This window comes from Paralichthys olivaceus, chromosome 3, assembly GCF_024713975.1.
Source record: "Paralichthys olivaceus isolate ysfri-2021 chromosome 3, ASM2471397v2, whole genome shotgun sequence".
Taxonomy (NCBI): domain Eukaryota; kingdom Metazoa; phylum Chordata; class Actinopteri; order Pleuronectiformes; family Paralichthyidae; genus Paralichthys; species Paralichthys olivaceus.
The window spans coordinates 379506-399232 of NC_091095.1; the positions used below are offsets into that span (position 1 = coordinate 379506).

Genomic DNA, 19727 nt, shown 5'->3' on the forward strand with positions numbered 1-19727 from the left:
TAGCAGATGTTAGCAGCAGCCACCAGCAGGTATTAGCAGGTGTTAGCAGATGTTAGCAGCAGCCACCAGCAGGTATTAGCAGGTGTTAGCAGCAGCCACCAGCAGGTATTAGCAGGTGTTAGCAGATGTTAGAAGCAGCCACCAGCAGGTGTTAGCAGGTGTTAGCAGCAGCCACCAGCAGGTGTTAGCAGATGTTAGCAGGTGTTAGCAGATGTTAGCAGCAGCCACCAGCAGGTATTAGCAGGTGTTAGCAGATGTTAGCAGCAGCCACCAGCAGGTATTAGCAGGTGTTAGCAGCAGCCACCAGCAGGTGTTAGCAGATGTTAGCAGCAGCCACCAGCAGGTGTTAGCAGATGTTAGCAGCAGACACCAGCAGATGTTAGCAGGTGTTAGCAGATGTTAGCAGCAGCCACCAGCAGGTGTTAGCAGATGTTAGCAGCAGCCACCAGCAGGTGTTAGCAGATGTTAGCAGCAGCCACCAGCAGGTGTTAGCAGGTGTTAGCAGCAGCCACCAGCAGGTGTTAGCAGATGTTAGCAGATGTTAGCAGCAGCCACCAGCAGGTATTAGCAGGTGTTAGCAGATGTTAGCAGCAGCCACCAGCAGGTATTAGCAGGTGTTAGCAGCAGCCACCAGCAGGTATTAGCAGGTGTTAGCAGATGTTAGAAGCAGCCACCAGCAGGTGTTAGCAGGTGTTAGCAGCAGCCACCAGCAGGTGTTAGCAGATGTTAGCAGGTGTTAGCAGATGTTAGCAGCAGCCACCAGCAGGTATTAGCAGGTGTTAGCAGATGTTAGCAGCAGCCACCAGCAGGTATTAGCAGGTGTTAGCAGCAGCCACCAGCAGGTATTAGCAGGTGTTAGCAGATGTTAGCAGCAGCCACCAGCAGGTGTTAGCAGGTGTTAGCAGCAGCCACCAGCAGGTATTAGCAGATGTTAGCAGGTGTTAGCAGCAGCCACCAGCAGGTGTTAGCAGATGTTAGCAGCAGCCACCAGCAGGTATTAGCAGGTGTTAGCAGATGTTAGCAGCAGCCACCAGCAGGTGTTAGCAGGTGTTAGCAGCAGCCACCAGCAGGTGTTAGCAGATGTTAGCAGCCACCAGCAGATGTTAGCAGGTGTTTGCAGCAGACACCAGCAGGTGTTAGCAGGTGTTAGCAGCCACCAGCAGGTGTTAGCAGGTGTTAGCAGCCACCAGCAGGTGTTAGCAGATGTTAGCAGCAGCCACCAGCAGATGTTAGCAGCAGACACCAGCAGATGTTAGCAGGTGTTAGCAGCAGACACCAGCAGATGTTAGCAGGTGTTAGCAGCAGACACCAGCAGGTGTTAGCAGGTGTTAGCAGCAGCCACCAGCAGGTGTTAGCAGATATTAGCAGCCACCAGCAGATGTTAGCAGGTGTTTGCAGCAGACACCAGCAGGTGTTAGCAGGTGTTAGCAGCCACCAGCAGGTGTTAGCAGCCACCAGCAGGTGTTAGCAGGTGTTAGCAGCCACCAGCAGGTGTTAGCAGATGTTAGCAGCAGCCACCAGCAGATGTTAGCAGCAGACACCAGCAGATGTTAGCAGGTGTTAGCAGCAGACACCAGCAGATGTTAGCAGGTGTTTGCAGCAGACACCAGCAGGTGTTAGCAGATGTTAGCAGGTGTTAGCAGCAGACACCAGCAGGTGTTAGCAGATGTTAGCAGGTGTTAGCAGGTGTTGGGGACATGTCCTCACTTGTGGACCTAAGTGTCATCAGGTGTTTCAGCCTCTCAGGACAGTTTTAATGTGTTTTCAACAAAGTTCCTGAGGTTTGTTTTTTAAAATCCTCATGGTTCCTTGCTGGTCTCCTGAAGTTCCTGTTAAAGTCTAAGCTCTCGAACACACGACTCAGTGCGCCGATGTTCCACAGTCACAGTGTTGGATAGAGAGTCACTGTCACGAGCCTCCACCGAGCTTCATTTCATTTTTAGATATTTCAAGATATTGAACCAAACTGAAGAACATGTTCATTAACTGAATCTCATCATATTTAATAATATTTAAAAATCATTTCAAATGAATCTGTGAGGCGTATTTATTGTGTTTATTGACTTAAGCAAAAAGAAAACGTTCATGTCACAAACAAATCAAATCAAATGACACGAGACGAAAATCAAATATTAAATATGAAGATCTTCATTAAAAACTGATCACTTCCTGGTATCGATCGCTGCTTACGCAATCAGGAACCCGGTCATAACATGTGACGTATGCGGAAGCGTATTCGTGCATCAGAGGAGCCGCGGAGCAGAGGCACAGCGGACCGTGGCCCGGGCAGGTAAACGCTTCATGTCCGACTCCTGTGGTCGTGTTGGTCTCAGTCACACAGATGTGCACTGACGGTGTCCTCTGACCAAACACTTCCGGTGTTAGCAGAGAATTTAGCTGCAGGGAAGCTAACGGCTGTTAGCGGTCAAGTTAGCTGCAGTCAACCGGAACAGGAGCGGAGATAAGATCAGTGATGTCAGTGATGTAAAGTAGTAAAATGATTTTATCCACATTGAAGTGATGAATATGAAGCCGCTGAATAATTAACATTAATAATAAAATAAACAGCGAAGAGATGTGATTCTAAACAAGTCAAATAGTTTCTATAGAGACCGCTTCTGACGCGATTATCTTTTATTTTGAGGTTCCTGACAGGAAGTGGATCTAACGCTGAGATGCGAACTTTACGTTACAAACAAAACCGGTTTATAAATTAAAAAGTGAAGAGACACGTTTTCATGACAGGTTAGCTAGTTAGCTGGTTCGTTCACTAGTTAGCTGGTTCGTTGGTTGGTTAGCTGGTTAGTTCACTAGTTAGCTGGTTCGTTGGTTGGTTAGCTGGTTAGTTCACTAGTTAGCTGGTTCGTTCACTAGTTAGCTGGTTCGTTGGTTGGTTAGCTGGTTAGTTGGTTAGTTAGCTGGTTCGTTGGTTAGTTAGCTGGTTGGTTAGTTGGTTGGTTAGCTGGTTAGTTCACTAGTTAGCTGGTTAGTTTGGTCACTGCCCTCAGGGACAGATTGTTACTTGTTTTTCAGGTTTTTTTATGCCACTTCTACTTCCACCACATTTCAGAATAAAGTCTTTCACACTTTTAATCTGAAATATATTTATGTGACATTTGTATGTCTCAGTTCTCAGCTGCTCTCTAACTAACTAACTAACTAACTAACTAACTGATTATCATACTGATGTTAATAGTATGAGACTGATACAGCTGTGGACATCTGGGCTGCGTTCAGAAAGTCCAAATAATCTCATCTCCTAACCACTATTCCTTGACCCCGAAGGAGAAGCTGTAAGGAGTTAGGAAAGGAGAACCAGAGTGCGGAGAAAATCACGTACACTTGGTATTAACAGTCGTCTGTCTTCTGACAGTTATAATAACAACAGAATGACACGTCCTGAGGAAAGACGTTTTCAGTTTCTACAGAGGAAACATTTCAATCAGCTACTCACAGGAAACAAGAATCCAACAAACAGGACTGAATGATGAAATAATGATGTGAGGAACATTTCAGCAGAACAGTGGAGAACAAATGATTCTGTACCTTTTCTACTAGTTTTTAGTTGTGATGATGTTGTGAACTACAAGTTCATTATTATGTCATGAGAATAAAACATCTGTTCTGTTTTTCATATTTCCGTGGGTGTGTCCAGGGTGGGTGTGTCCAGGTGCAAATACGAGGCTGCATCACTTTAAATGTCGCTGCTGCAAACAATTGTCGGGCGGCGTTTTCTCCTTTTGAACAGCTCTTATTGTGGCGGCAGCTGAAACATTCTGGGTTATTTCACTCAGTTAAGTGTGAAGCAGTGATGGAGGAGTGGAGCTGTGGTATCAAGGCGCTGCCAATCAGGAGTCAGTGTCAGCTGTCAATCATGAGGTCTCCGCCTGTTTTTATATCATCAAATAACTAATTAAAACCACTTGAACAATGACAGAAACCATCTTTGACAAACATTTATTTAAAGTGTAATTTGGGTTTTTAGTTTGGTCCATGTCTCATCTGCTAACATGGAGGAGGGTCATGACTGAGACCGCAGCCAGACACCAGGGGGCAATAGAGATGATGTTGAGAGCATTCATGTTATCCATCAGGCATATTCTCCCCTTCCCTGTTCTCTAAAATCTCTCTCTCTCTCACTCTCTCCCTCTCTCTCTCTCTCTCTTACTGTCTCTCTCAGGTCGATGTAATGATGGCGTCCTCTCTTTAGCACCTGCTAAGTGTTAGCGGCGTCAGGATGCAGATCCTGGTGAAGAAGCTTCTCGGCCTGCTGGGATTGTTCGGCCTCATGCTGGCTGGCATTCTGGTCCCAGTGCGCCTCCTGCTGGTCGACTACGACAAGGCACACAAGTACAGGAGAGCGCTGTCTCTCTGTAACTCGTTTGGAGGAGGCGTGTTCCTCGCGACATGCTTCAACGCTCTGCTGCCCGCCGTCAGAGACAAGGTACGACTTCTAGATGCTGACTGAACCACTACAGCATGTCCAGTAAGAAGACATGAGACAGTGTCAACTTCTAGAGAAGTTTAATGAAGCAACTTCTCTTACAAGTGTTACTGGAACCTGGGCTGTCATTAAGTTGACCATAGTCCTGCCTGACTCTAAATTTCCAGGAAGGGGCGCTATGCTGCAGCCTGATCACAATTAAAGGAGAAGTTCGGTTTTTTTCAACCTGGTCCTTATTTCCAGCATATGGTTTGTAGATCTACTCGCCCATAAAGGTTTGGAGTAACTTGGAGTCCTTCGGACGCTTTTAGATCCACACGCGGTCGGTGTATATCACTACAATGCAAGTGACTGGGGCATCCACAATGCAGCCTCTAAATAACCATTATCTGCTGCGAAACTCTTTATTTACTATGAATCTCCAGCACTAGTCCCCTGTGAGTCTCGCCAGCCTCGGAGCTAGCGTTAGCTTAGCGAGTTGCTTTGTTTACATCCTGGGCTTTCACTGGGGTGAAGTCACCGAGGCGCGTAGCCGCAGAACAGGTGACGATCATCTGTGTTTGTTTACACGGAGTTTGCTGCTGCTAGTTTTGCGCAACATGGCAGAATACTTATCAGGTGCTTTACAGTACAGGATTCTTTTAAAGCAGCTGTGTCCTGGTGCTCGGGCCATTCACCCGGTTAAAGGCTAGCTAACTTCAGCGGGCTAACGAGCAGCCTCGTAGCTAGCTTTAGCTTAGCGAACTGATTTGTTGATTAAACAGGAAGACAACTCGCTCTCGGTTTGCTAAGCTAAAGCTAGCTCTGAGGCTGCTCGTTAGCCGCTGAAGTTAGCTACCTAGTGCTGGAGATTCATAGTAAATAAAGAGTTTCGCGGCAGATAATGCGTTATTTAGAGGCTGTATTGTGGATGCCCCGAACCCTCGCGTTGTATTGATATACGCCGATCGCGTGTGGATCTAAAAGCGTCCGAGGGACTCCAAGTTACTCCAAACCTTTATGGGTGAGTCGATCTACAAACCATATGCTGGAAATAAGGACCAGGTTGAAAAAAAAAAACTTTTCCTTTAAGTCTTATCAACTGTCACACTGCAGCTTTAATGACTTGTAATGTCGTGCACGTGGTCGCTGGCGTCCTGTGTTGATCCGTACATGTAGACGCAGTCTGTCAGCAAACCACAGAAAAACCCTTCTATTGTTGGTAATGTGAAAATAACCATCTGATCCTGGTTCTGGTTCCGTCTCCTCAGGTGGGCGACGTGTTTCAAAAGCTGCAGATCAGCAGTAATTATCCTCTGGCGGAGACGATGATGATGCTGGGTTTCTTCCTCACCGTGTTCGTGGAACAGGCCGTCCTCACCTTCAAGAAGGAGAAACCATCCTTCATCGACCTGAAAACCTTCAACGCCGGCGGCTCTGAGGCCGGCAGTGACTCCGAGTATGATACGCCCTTCATCTCCTCAGCAGGGGGATCACCTGACGGGGCCAGAGGCAGCGGTCACCGCTCACATGGACACCTGCACGGACACTTCAACCCGGTGGAGCTTGCGGGGGCAAGGCCTCTGCGGCTTGTGAGCCTGGTCCTGGCTCTGTCGGCTCACTCGGTGTTTGAGGGTCTGGCGCTCGGCCTGCAGGAGGATGGAGCCAAGCTGGACAGCCTCTTCCTGGGTGTGGCCGTACATGAGACGCTGGCCGCTGTCGCCCTTGGCGTCAGCATGGCCAAGGCGTCACAGGGCATGAAAGATGCTGCCAAGCTGGGTGTCACCGTCAGCCTGATGATCCCACTGGGCATGCTGGTAGGAATGGGCATCGAGTCGGCTCAGACGCTGGCGGGTGGCGTGGTATCAGTGGTGCTGCAGGGACTTGCAGCCGGGACCTTCCTGTTCGTCACCTTCTTCGAGATCCTGTCCCGAGAGCTGGATGACAAACAGGACCGCCTCCTCAAAGTGCTCTTCCTAATCCTCGGATACGCTGTGCTGGCCGCTCTCGTCTTTGTCAAGTGGTGACGGAAAGGAAGTCGCAGACTCTCATGACGATACCAAAGTAAACCCTGTAGCTGCTTTCAGACACTGGACTCCACAGTTCCTCCGTATTTTCTCAGGAGGAAGTGCATGTGAACACAGTTTCTACGTCTTTGTCCACCAGGACTCCTGATTTAATGTCTTAATAAATGTCTGTTTAAATTCAGGAGAGATTGTGGGGATAAGAGCTGATGACGGTGTCAGGTGATGTAAACATGATCACATGATCTCTGTAGGGGGGTAATTGGAACTGTATTTTGAAAATCACAATCATTCAGTCACATGTTCACATCGATCCACCATCATGAGACCCTGCAGCTGGAACGGAGCGAACATCTGGTCGTCAGAGTGACGGAGAAAATACAAACTATTCCTTTATCTGGTCTTTGAATAAAGGCGGAAACATCTGGAGCAGCTGGATGAAGAGTCTTTGAGTCTTTGAACGTGAGGTCAGCTCATGTTTCTCTGAAGTTTCATAAAAACAAGTTAAATCTTAACCTTTATTTCCTCATGGATTCAAAGATGATTTTTTAAATTTAAAATCTTGTCGTTTACGTTTCCTTCCCAGTGGTTTTCTTCTTTACTGGTTTTGTTGGTGAGTTCTTCTGTCACTGTGAAGTGATTTCATCCAGAGGCTAGTAATATTATTATGTAATATAGATATTATATGTGTGATAGAGTCCAGTCACAGAAGGATCAGTGAGGCTGAGCTCAAGGGATCATGTCATATTCTGACCTGTAACTGTGATCAGTAAACCAAAAACATTTCAGACTGAGTTCAGGTTTGACTGGAGACACAGCAGGTCATTGAATATACAGGTGTACCTAATAAACTGACCTGAGTTTATATTCATGCTGTAGTGAAGTGATTATGCAGCTTGACTCTTTAATTTATTAAAACCTGCTGATAACAAACTAAAACTCTGAAAACAGATTTAATCCATAGATGTAACGAATCACTGGTGTATTTGTTCATATTATATATTATTATTATCTTTAACAACTGTTTGTATTTTTGTCTCAATTTCTATATTAGTAGAAAATTAAAGTCAATATTATCAGAGTCATTGTTAAAAACTTGTTTGTTTGATGTAAACATTTGTTTTATCTGTTGTTCTGACATCGTGTTCTGACATCATGTTCTGACATCGTGTTCTGACATCATGTTCTGACATCGTGTTCTGACGTCATGTTCTGACATCATGTTCTGACATCATGTTCTGACATCGTGTTCTGACATCATGTTCTGACATCATGTTCTGACATCATGTTCTGACATCATGTTCTCCCTCAGCTGCTGCTGCTCGAATCATTCCTGAGTCACATGACAGAAGAGAGCAACCATGAGGTAACCCCCCCCACCCTTCCATTACATCACGGTCACTTCCTGTCCTCCAGCTCCTCGTCCTGTCGGACCTGATCCAGACCTGATGCCAGACTCTGAGCAGTGATTGGATTAGAGCTGATGAGTCTTATTGTTTATTGACACAGTTTCCAGCTTCGTCACGATCTGGACCCGACTGATGCCAGAGTTCAGGTGGACCGTGATCAATAAAAAGCTCCGTCAGTGTGTAAGTGGATTAATAACACTGTAAACACTGACACGTAACTGATCCACCTCAGATTCATGACTGAAGTTTGAAACCTCCAGGAAAAATCTTTTAACTTAAAATAACAATCGATATCAACTGATATCAGTAACACTGAACTAGTGGACATTTGAGGAACTGCAGAAACGTCAGGGGCCCTGAGCTGAGACGAGGCCCCTGAGACTATCTGACGTTAGTCCACAGAGAGGACACTCTCCGACACCATGGAAGGAAACTGTCAATCAAGGCCCTGAACTGTCCGTCACTTTGGTTCAGTGCAGGCCCCCCCCCCCAGGTCCCTTTTACCAAGGGGCCCCAAAGTTCCTGAAAGACTCCTGTGTAAAGGAAGAGTTTAGACTGACCCCGACTCCTCATCAACAGGAGTACAACTGGGTCCAGCAGCAGAGACCAGGTCCAGCAGCAGAGACCATGTCCAGCAGCAGTAGAGACCAGGTCCAGCAGCAGGATCAGGTCCAGCAGCAGGAGAGACCAGGTCCAGCAGCAGTAGAGACCAGGTCCAGCAGCAGGAGAGACCAGGTCTAGCAGCAGGAGAGACCAGGTCCAGCAGCAGTAGAGACCAGGTCCAGATGCCACAACAGAGGCGTGTGAGGTTCTTTGCACTAAGCCTCTTAGTCCCGGTAAGTCTGGAGCTGCAGGAGGCCTTCAGGCTGCCGGTCCCTCTGATCGTGATGAGTTAATCCCTCAGGGGAAGAGGCTAACTAGTCTCTGGCTCGCACAGGTCTGTCACCCTGCCAGCCGCTCACACAGGACCAGGACCATGGAGGAGCGTTTGTTACCGAGTGGCGATGAGGAGGCTCGCTCCGTCAACAGCTCGTGTGCTCCCGGGAGCACAGAAGGGACGATGGGGGACCACATGAAGACATTCCTCCGGGTGACGGTGAAGTCGGACCTGCGGAGGAGTGTCCAGGAGTTCTGCCGGAGGAACGGGCTGCTCACCCTGTCCGTCATCGCTGTGCTGACGGGCTGCACGCTGGGCTTCATGCTGAGAGGAACCCAGCTCTCCACACAGGTACCAGTCACCTGAGCTCTGTCTCGAAGTCTCCTGCTTCTTACTTTTCTGTTTGTCCTGTTTTTAATGTCACTTCAGGATTCTTCAAGATTTACTGGAGTTCTGATGCATTCACGTTTATCTTTTCTCACCAAGACTACCTGGAAACCTTCCTTTAGATTCCCAATCAGGACTTTATATTGTCTTTGGTGGACACTTGTAAAAACCCATTAAGATGCTGTCCTTTAAATGTCCCTCTGGTACTTTATTTTGAAGTTTCTCGTGCTTCCCCCATCAGGACTCAACTCAGTGTTTCAGCTCTTTTTCTGAAACTTATCTTTAAACTGTTATAACTTTGTAATAACTTTATTTTTAAATTTCTCTTTAAAATTTCTTGATTTCCCATCGATTGTTTTTAAAAGATCTTGTTGATGCTTTTTAATTTTGTTTTGATACTTTGCTTCATTTTCTGTTAACTTCATGTGTTAACACTTTCACTTTTTAATCTTCAGCTCTATTGTTGAGGAGAATTTGATTCGTTTTTTATGAAGTAAATATAATTATATTATTTATTATATAATTATATGATGATACAGATATTGTGCTTTCTTTTCTCCTAAAAGCATCAACTCATTTTTTAAATATTTATTATGAATATTTGTCTCTTCACAACATTCAACACTTTGGTGAAGTTAATGTTGTATCTCACTCAGAGTGAAAGCTAGCACAGTAAGCTAACAGTAGGCTAGATTAGAGAACAGTTAGCCTAGCTTGCTATTATCATGTTAGCATTGAATCTGAAGTAAAGATAAAAACAAACTAAATATCTTTGACCTGAATAACAAGAGCAGCTAGCATTAGCAAACATTAGCATTAGCAATGTTACGGGGGTTCCTAACTGAGTGAAATGACCTGAAGTGTTTCAGCTGCCGCCATAATCACTAGGAAAGGAGCTTCAGTGCTTCCTAGCTTATCTCCTTTAGCAGAGGAAACATCAGACCATCCAGATGTGAATCCTCACGTATGAAAGTTATTTTAATCCTCCGACTGTGGAATAGATATCAAACAGATTTTTAGAGTGATAGAGTAAGTAAGAGAAGTGATATTCATTGTTTCCTCTGTAAAAACTGAAAACCTTAACCTTTACGAGTCAGAACAGAGAACTGCTCTGTCTGTGCTGATCTTCTGTTATGAATAAAGTTAGAGTGCAAGTGGGGTCACGTTTCCTCCGCACTGTGGTTCTCCTTTCCTAAATCCTTTCCTATCTCCTTACAACTTGTCCTTCTCATGTTTCCTCGACCTTGTGACATTTTCCATCGGGATCAAGGAATAGTGGTTAGGAAAGGATATGATTGAGTGGTTAGACTTTCTGAAGGCAGCCTCAGAGTCAGAGCGAAAATAGATAGAGAAGAGAATATAGACGATTTAGCATCAGCTAACATCCACCGCACAACTGGAACTTACTGTTTGATAAACTACTTTGTAAAAATGGCAATTTTTCATCAAAGCTTTGAATAAACGCACTTGATCTGCAGCGATCGTTAGCATTTCCAGCTAATTAGCAACTGAAGTAAAGTAGTAGCTTTACCTCCAAGGACAATTTCCTTGGCTGCAGCGGTTTGTTTGACTTCAGGTTCAATAAAACAGAAGAAAAGTTTCTCCAGGATTCACGTCCTCTGGATCAGAGGTTAATGTTAGCAGCTCAGGTTCACACGTTAGTCAGGTGGTTCGAGAGCAACAACCTGTTAGTCTGTTCAGCTTCAAACACAGAGACTCTTTTAAATACGTTTAGAAATCAGTCAGAGACGGTTTTCAGTTCATGGAGATGAAGTTAGCTTCATAATCCAGTGAAGAGAAACAGATTCTCAGTTCTAGAACTGACGATAAGGTCTGATGGTGGATCGGTCTCTGTGAACAGCTGACGTTGAGCAGGTCTGAACAGATTTTAAACTAATGAAGGAGCAGCAGGGAAACAATAAAACTTTATCATAATCAAAACAAACACCAGGACAATCTATTGATTTCTGAGCAAATATTACATTTCATCCTTTTCAATTAAAATAAGAAAAAATACTAATTTTCCTTTAGTACCGATGTTGGAGCCAGTCCAGACCAAGTGGCAACACATGGTCCTGAGTGTGATCGGTGCAGCTCCAGTTGTTCCTGCAGAAAACAATGTTCACACCCATTCAATGAGTGAGAGAGTTTGAGGAGCTAGAACTAAATGAAATGATTAAAGGTCCATCAGAGTGTTTCTGTTCATCAAGCTTTTGAATCCATTAGTTCAAATCTGACAACGTTAAGACAAACAGAACTAAATGAATTAAGAATATTCCCCATGATATCCCAGGCTTTAACGTTAAGAACCCAGTGTAATGATAATAACACTACATCTCAGGCAGAGGAACAGGAAACGTGTCTCACTCTGATCTACACATCCAGTGATTCACTGAGACCAACATTCATATGAATCAACACTGAGAAATATTCTCTAAACATTTTCACCACAGGCCAAGATCTACTTCTCTTTTCCTGGAGAGCTGCTGATGAGGATGTTGAAGATGCTTATTCTTCCTCTCATCACGTCCAGGTAGGTCCAACGTCTCCTACTGACGGACCCCTACTGCCCCCTACTGCCCCCCTACTGCTCCCTACTGCCCCCTACTGCCCCCTACTGTCCCCCACTGAACCCTACTGCCCCCCTACTGCTCCCCCTACTGACGGACCCCTACTGCCCCCTACTGCCCCCTACTGCTCCCTACTGACCCCTACTGCCCCCCCACTGAACCCTACTGAACCCTACTGCCCCCTACTGCCCCCCCACTGACCCCCACTGAACCCTACTGCTCCCCCTACTGCTCCCCCTACTGACGGACCCCTACTGACGGACCCCTACTGCTCCCTACTGCTCCCCACTGAACCCTACTGCCCCCTACTGCTCCCTACTGAACCCTACTGCCCCCTACTGCTCCCTACTGAACCCTACTGCTCCCTACTGCTCCCTACTGAACCCTACTGCTCCCTACTGCTCCCCACTGAACCCTACTGCCCCCTACTGCTCCCTACTGAACCCTACTGCCCCCTACTGCTCCCTACTGAACCCTACTGCCCCCTACTGCTCCCTACTGAACCCTACTGCTCCCTACTAAACACTACTGCTCCCTACTTCCCCCTACTGCTCCCTACTGCCCCCCCACTGAACCCTACTCCCCCCCCACTGAACCCTACTGCTCCCTACTGCCCCCCCACTGAACCCTACTCCCCCCCCACTGAACCCTACTGACCCCCACACGTGAATATTTGATGATTTGTCGGTGAACTCAACATCTATAAAATCACAATTGTAATAATGAAAAATAAATAAAAATAATATATTTGAGAGCTTCAGTGACACGTGTCCGTCCTGTGTGCAGTTTAATGTCGGGTCTGTCGTCGATGGAGTCGAAGGCGTGCTGTCGGATGGGCGTGCTCACCGTCACCTACTACCTGTGGACCACCTTCATCGCCGTGGTGGTCGGCATCATGCTCGTCATCATCATCAAACCCGGCGTGGGGACGGAGATGGAGAGCAACAGGCTGGGAGGGGGACCCGTCATGACCTCGGCCGACGCCCTGCTCGACCTCATCAGGTGAGACAGGTCAAAGGTCAGAGCTGAAGTTTGTCTCAGTGCGTGAGGTTCTAATCTGTTCTGCTGCAGTCACATGTAACCTGTGAGGTTCTGTTGGACGAATGTGTAGTTTGTGTTGTTTCATGTTCACACAGTTAGAGGATAAATCTGAAAACTGGACGATCGTCACACAGGAAGGTTTTAACTCGTTCAGTCTAAACATCAGCTGTGAACGGTTCCTCAGACCAGAAGAGGAGTTCTGGGTCTGGATCAAACTGAACCTGGTTCTGTTGGTTCACAGTGAAAACACTTTGTTGGACAGTTTGGACCAATCACAGGAAGTAGAGACACATTAAACCATAGAAGAAGAAGAGGAAGCAGCTGCAGTCTTCACCTCCGACGATATAATGTTTGAACCACGAGGACGTTCATGTGGAGCATTTGAACTAGTGTGGAGTACTGGGGTACTGTGGAGTACTGGGGTACTGTGGAGTACTGCTGAGTACTGTAGTACTGTGGAGTTCTGTGCCTGAAGGTACTGATGCTGCTAGTAATATTGTCATGATGTTACCATGGCAACCAAATGAAGCACATCATCCATCTTCTCTGTTCAAACAGAAAGACTACTACCCCCCCAAGTGACAACACGCCCACGTCAGACACCGTCTACAAACCAATCAGAGTCAAGTATAGGTAGACGACGCCCATGTAGGTCCTGAATTCCAAAGTGAAACTAAAACAGATCAGATGAAACATGAACCAACATGAAGCTTCAGACAGGAAACGTCCTTATTTAAATACGAATACATCAAATCCTTTGGATCAAAAGTGGATTGTCAGCTGTTCAACAGAAAACATGACCTCATCAGACATGTTGGTTCTCACTCTCACAACCAGAACAGGTTTCAGACAGTCGTCACCTTTTGACTGATGGTTGACTGAACGTCACTCAGATCAACAATACGTAGAAAACAAACCCACACTCTCATCAATCCAATTACAGACGGATCTGATCGCTGTATTTTTAGTAATCCTGCGGGGGATGAGTGACAGATTAACCCAGTCAGCGGCCGTGAGATGTAATGATCTCTGCTGTGGCACGTTGGCAGACCACGCCCTCTTGCCTCATCAAAAAAACACGCCCACTTGTGTTGGCGCCTCATGAACACATCATCATCCTGTTGACCTCTGACCTCGGCTGAAGGTCAGCTGATCTGGACTGTTTACACTCCAGTGTCACACCTGTCGCCTCATGACACATATACTGTATACATATACATATACATACATATATATGTATATATATACACACATATATGTACAGAGAAGATCATAAATAAAGACCTGGACTCTTTCCTCCACAGAAACATGGTTCCATCGAACCTGATTGAAGCAACATTTCAGCAGGTAAGAGGATCAACTGAGAACAAACTGTTGAATCGTTGTTCTGTTTCTTCCTGTAACAAATCTGTGTCTTCAGTACAAAACAGATCTGATTCCCATCCTCAAAGTTCCGACCAGAACCGTTCAGCCCAACTTCGTCTACCTCGTCCCCGATGAGAACGACCCTAAAGGTCGGACGGTGTACCTGGAGCTGACTCCGCCCCCAGAGATCATGTACAAGACGAGTCCCGGCAGCAGTCAACAAATGAACGTCCTTGGCATCGTCATCTTCTCGGCAACCATGGGTGAGCAGGACAGGACGCATCTCTGCTTCTCTTAGAAAACGTGATCTAGTCCTGAAGTTTTCTCCTCTAATGTCTCAGAAAAGTTTATCGAAGACTTCAACTTTTAAATTTCTAATTTTAAATTAAAAATCAGTGTCATTGTTCTTCTCAGTTTTACAAACATGTCGCAGCCTCTTCCTTCTTCTGTGACACATAATCACTTCTATTGTCAGGTTCTTGTTGGAAATAAACCATTATTGATTTTTAATGTCTGAGACACAAACCCACAGTTACTTCATCTGTTGACACGTTTGTGTGTCTGATGCAGATACGTCTCAGTTCGTAGACGTCCACTGTCCCTCTCAGCAGCAAATTCTCACGTCAGAGAGTCTGGAACTAAAGACGTTTCTGACTTTAATTTGTTATTTAAAAAAAACCATGAATCATTAAGCAAATTCCCGCAGCAGTAAAGTGACTGATGGTTTGACCTGATGTTTAGCTTCAGTCTGAACCGAACCAGCTGTGAACGAGTCCTGAGTTTTCATATTTTCATGAGTGAACTCCTCCCACTTGATTTCCTTTGTTGTTGCAGTGCGATCTTCACAGGAGCCTTAGAATCTATCAGGTGATTGATGTGAATGTAAACTGTGGCTGCAGGTCTGTTGCTGGGCAGGATGGGAGAACGAGGGGCTCCGCTGGTCAACGTCTGTCAGTGCATCAACGAGTGCGTCATGAAAATCATCAATGCTGCTGTTTGGTGAGTTTCAACCACGAACAGCTTCTATGTCAGTTTCACGATTCTTTAACGATGCTGTGATTGTTTAAGACGAAACGTTGATCGGTTGTTCTCATGTGGAACCGACACCGTCCACAGTTCAGTGAAGACGTCACTCTGACTCTGGACAGAGTCGTCGTGACGGCCTCAGCGTCTCACTGCTGACTGATCTCTGGGTAATTGACCCGATGACCTGTCAGCTGGTGAAAACGTGCTGGTGGTGACATCACTGATTTAGGGCTCCTCCCACTGCAGCTTCAGCCCCTGAGCAGATTAGAAACAGCAGCAGAGTCCGAACATGACTTAATGAGCTGAGCTGCTGCTGAGTGCTGGGTGTTTATATCTGTGGTGGATATTCATGGTGCCCAGAGGATGATGACCCCTTGACTCCTTGACGTCTTTAGTATCATCAGGCCAAAGAACAGAGAAAGAAATATAGAACTCTGACTGTCAGATTGTCATCTGTTCCTGCTCTCCAGAGGATAAACCCTCAATGACTCCATGACTTTGTCCTCTCAGGTACTTTCCTTTTGGGATCATCTTCCTGGTGGCCGGGAAGATCCTGGACATGCAGGACCCGAGCACCCTGGGGAAGAAGCTGGGCTGGTACGGCATCACCGTCCTTGCCGGCCTCTTCGTCCATGGACTCATCCTGCTCCCTCTCTTCTACTTCCTCCTCACCAGGAAGAACCCCTTCACCTACATTCGTGGGCTGCTGCAGGCCCTGGTGATCGCCCTGGCCACCTCCTCCAGGTCAGAGTCAGGGACAGTCCTTGTTGAACCTGCCGCCCTGCAGATGTGTTTTCTTGGAAGTTTTATTTGAATGGTGTCCGTCCCCAGCTCTGCCACGCTGCCCATCACCATGAAGTGTTTGTTGGAGAACTGCCAAGTTGACAGACAGATCGCTCGCTTCGTCCTTCCTGTTGGAGCCACCATCAACATGGACGGCACAGCGCTGTACGAGGCGGTGGCTGCCATCTTTATCGCTCAGGTTAACGACTACGAGCTGGACTTCGGTCAGCTGGTCACCATCAGGTAAAACTTCAATTCAATTCAGTTGTATTTGTGTAGCACCAAATCCTAACATCCATGATCTCCAGACTCTTCACAGAGAAGGTGAAGAGCTTCAGATCTTCTTCATCTAGAGAAACCAACAGTTGAACACTGAGCAGCACTTTGAGACTGTGGAGGAGAAACTCCTCATTAACAGAGAGAAACCTCAAGAACCAGAGTCAGTGTGGAGACATCTGCCTCCACCGGGGGAGGAGAGAGGGGGGGAGAGAGGGGAGAGAAGAGAGACATGAGGAGGAGAGAGGGGAGAGAAGAGAGAGAGATAGTGGGGAGGGGGAGAGACAGGTTCAGTGGTCTAAATGGTCAATCTACGACTCTATGAATCATAACGTCCTGCTTTGGACCCACAGTTGGACAGTTTTTATTTAGTCTTTATTCAGTGAGTGAGTTGGAAGAACTAACTTTGGGAGAATCTCAACACTGATCGCCTCACGGAAAGTTTTTGCTCAAGATTTAAAGATTTCCACCTGTTGTCCGGCAGCATCACAGCTACAGCCGCTAGCATCGGTGCAGCAGGGATTCCCCAGGCTGGGCTGGTTACCATGGTGATCGTACTGACATCTGTGGGGTTACCTCCAGACGACATCACACTCATCGTGGCCATTGATTGGATCCTGTAAGTACCGGTACTCATGATGAATTGTAAAGTTTCATGAGGTGAAAGAGGAAGTGAATCAGATATAGAATCCGTTGTCTGAAGTTGTTGTGGTCTCACGATGTCTCCTCGTCTCCTCCGCCTCTGCAGGGACAGATTCCGGACCATGATCAACGTCCTTGGCGACGCCCTAGCTGCAGGAATCATCGCCCACCTCTGTCGGAAAGATTTCCCTCTGAGTGAAACTGGAAAGGTAAAAACAACATCCTGACACAAACTAAGATCCAGGCTGAGGTCAGACTGTCTCTCAGTGGATGATTCAGAGATCAACATGAGGACAATCATTATATAGAAGTAGCCTTTAGCTCAGAGAACAGAATCCAGATGTTTTCAAACGTGAACTCTGGAGAATGTCTGCACTAGTCGGGACTCTCCATGGAGATGATCTTTCACATGTGAAGAACACAGCAGGACACACGTGACACAAGCGTTCAGGTGAGGGGGGGGTCATAGGAACTAGGGCTGGGCGATATGACTTCAAATCATATCACGATTATTTCAAGTTAAGATACATCTTCAGTGAATTGCTCAGCCCTAATAGAAATGTACTTTTTATTAAATAAAACACACCCCCCCCCCCCCGGCATCGGTTCTTATCACCAAAAGTTAAGAGTCTCCTCGTCTTTCCAAGCTGACGTCTTCGTCTGTGTCCAGGTTCCTCTTCTTCATCCTGAGATATTCTTGTTCTTTATTTACTGAAGAAAACTACAGTGCAACCAACTGCCACTGTGTGGCGCTAACATGTGTTCTCTTGTGCATCTCTCTGTTTCCAGCCTGTGCCGTCCTACGGAACACAGACTCCTCACAACTCCCACAGCATCAACGTGCCGATGACGGAGATCCACACACACAAAGACTGTATGTTCGAGACAATGGGTGACTCAGCAGGTGAGAGACACGCCCACACCGTCTACTACAACATCTGTCAGGTTTGATGGGAACAGACGGCGCCTCGTCACACGTCAGCGTCCAGGAGAGTCTGGACGAGTCCGGTCGAGTCTCAGTGCCAAGTTAACAGGAGCTTTAAGAAGTGAGGGATTCTGGAAACGGAGCAAGACGCTCCTTCTTAGCGTGATGGAGACAGTTCAGGACGGGACCTGTGGTTGGACTGGAGCTTCAGTTGTTTCCTGCTCACTGAGGAAAGAGAGTGTGAGGGGTCAAAGGGCAAACAGACCATGACATCGCCCTCAACCCTAAGGAGCTAACTTTGAGATAGTATGACAGCGTCTCTGGTTGATGTCGAAGCGATGAACAGATGAACACGAGCCTGATCTGCACTGGAGGATTATGGGAACACAACAAGCCTCCCTGAGCACCTGTAGGTTCCTCATCTGGTCCGACAGCTCCACCTAGAAGACAGAGTCACCTCATGGTCCCTGTCCTTTCGGTTCTCTCAGGTGGAGTCGGTGTCATTATCTCTACCTCTTGGTGCCAGAACTCCACCGGAGGGTTTTCACTGTATCTGTGGCCCAAGTTTTAGTTCGGTCCCAGATACAATTTTGGCCCCAAGACCTGATGGACCAGCACTCGTTGGACTCAGTTCTGAACTAGAACGTTCAGCAAAGGGCCGATGATCTGAAGACAGTAGAGACCACTGAAGAAACCACATTGATCAAATGTTCAATTTCTTGTTTCACCCAAATAAGCTAAAAATTTGGATCCACGAACAAACAAGATCCGTCAGCTGGTGTTTTGTCTGGAATCGACCAACAGGATGAACTCCTTCGTGTAGCCGTTTGTTCTCTTCTCTTATGTTCATAACTCAGGTGCTAACACTCATTTGGTTTGGACTGTGATTGGTCGGTGCTCACTGCTTCAGACTCTGAAGGGTTAAAGGGTAATCCGCCCAATCAGACAGCTGAATGAATCAAGTGCTCTTCATCTCGCAGACTCCTCCTCCTCCTCCTGGTTTGTATTTGTCCGCATGCTGGCATGCATTCTAACTGACTTCATTGAAGTCGACGTGCTTTACTTTCTTCTTGTTTTGATTGAATGTTTCATCGTAAACTAAGTGCTGTAGGGATTATGGGAATTTACCACAGTCAGTAGCAGCAAACATGAACAGATGCTAGTTTGAGTTGCGGCTCATCTCTCGAGACAAATCGCTTCAATAATGTTCATTGATGAACAGAGGAAACTCGAACCCTGTTTCCAAACTGCATCTAGTCCCAGTGGCTCATTTAAATCGAATTCAAATCAAATTTTATTTGTATAGCCCAAATTCACAAAACACATTTTGCCTCAGAGGGCTTTACAATCGGTACAGGGAGAGACACCCTCTGTCCTGAGACCCTCGGTTCGAGTGAGGACCAGTTTAAAGGTGGTGAATATAACTGCAGTTATTTCATTGGATTCTTTTAATTTTTGGTTGTATTTAATTTGAGAGATCCAACAATTCTATGACAAAAAATTATTTAAATAATAATAATCAAAAACAATTTGTAGTCACTTAAATAGATCAAATATTTGTATGTTTTTGTGAAGTGCTCCTTGACCTGATTTCACTGTTGTAGTCGTGTTGTTTCAGTAGAATTCAACGTGAAAACGTAGATCTGCCTTAACGTTGACCCTCATTTTAAACCTCAATGTTCATCTGCCAACGCAAACCGTCAGCCCGACAACCTGCAGCATTTTCAACCGTTTCCTCAAACTTCATCGTGTTTACACATGATGTTTTTTAATTAAGAAATATGTTTGTGTTGTTTATGTTCATTTATATTTGCAAACTGTGAATAAACGTTGTTTTCTCTTTCACTGACACTGAAATGTTTCTGATTGAACCTGCAGGTTTAATCACAGCAGTTTTTCCCCCTCGGACCTGCAGTACTTTAGTTTGACTCTAGGTGTAAATGTTTTTTGTGTACGATGTTGATCCAGGTTAAACCTGC

At 46.2% G+C, this 19727-nt stretch overlaps 2 protein-coding genes across 2 annotated transcripts; both read left to right on the plus strand.

Annotated features, from left to right (window-relative positions):
- The first annotated feature begins 2156 nt into the window (after positions 1-2156).
- LOC109642549 (zinc transporter ZIP3) lies at positions 2157-7528 on the plus strand. Its single transcript, XM_020107378.2, has 3 exons — positions 2157-2290; positions 4181-4444; positions 5695-7528. The coding sequence occupies exons 2-3, from the start codon at positions 4238-4240 to the stop codon at positions 6448-6450; spliced, it is 963 nt and encodes a 320-aa protein (XP_019962937.1). The 5' UTR covers positions 2157-2290; positions 4181-4237; the 3' UTR covers positions 6451-7528.
- Positions 7529-7662: 134 nt separating this feature from the next.
- slc1a8a (solute carrier family 1 member 8a) lies at positions 7663-19593 on the plus strand. Its single transcript, XM_069519931.1, has 12 exons — positions 7663-8692; positions 8794-9084; positions 11574-11653; positions 12477-12692; positions 14036-14078; positions 14152-14359; positions 14996-15095; positions 15633-15866; positions 15954-16148; positions 16666-16800; positions 16930-17032; positions 17613-19593. The coding sequence occupies exons 1-12, from the start codon at positions 8642-8644 to the stop codon at positions 17772-17774; spliced, it is 1818 nt and encodes a 605-aa protein (XP_069376032.1). The 5' UTR covers positions 7663-8641; the 3' UTR covers positions 17775-19593.
- The last annotated feature ends 134 nt before the right edge of the window (positions 19594-19727 follow it).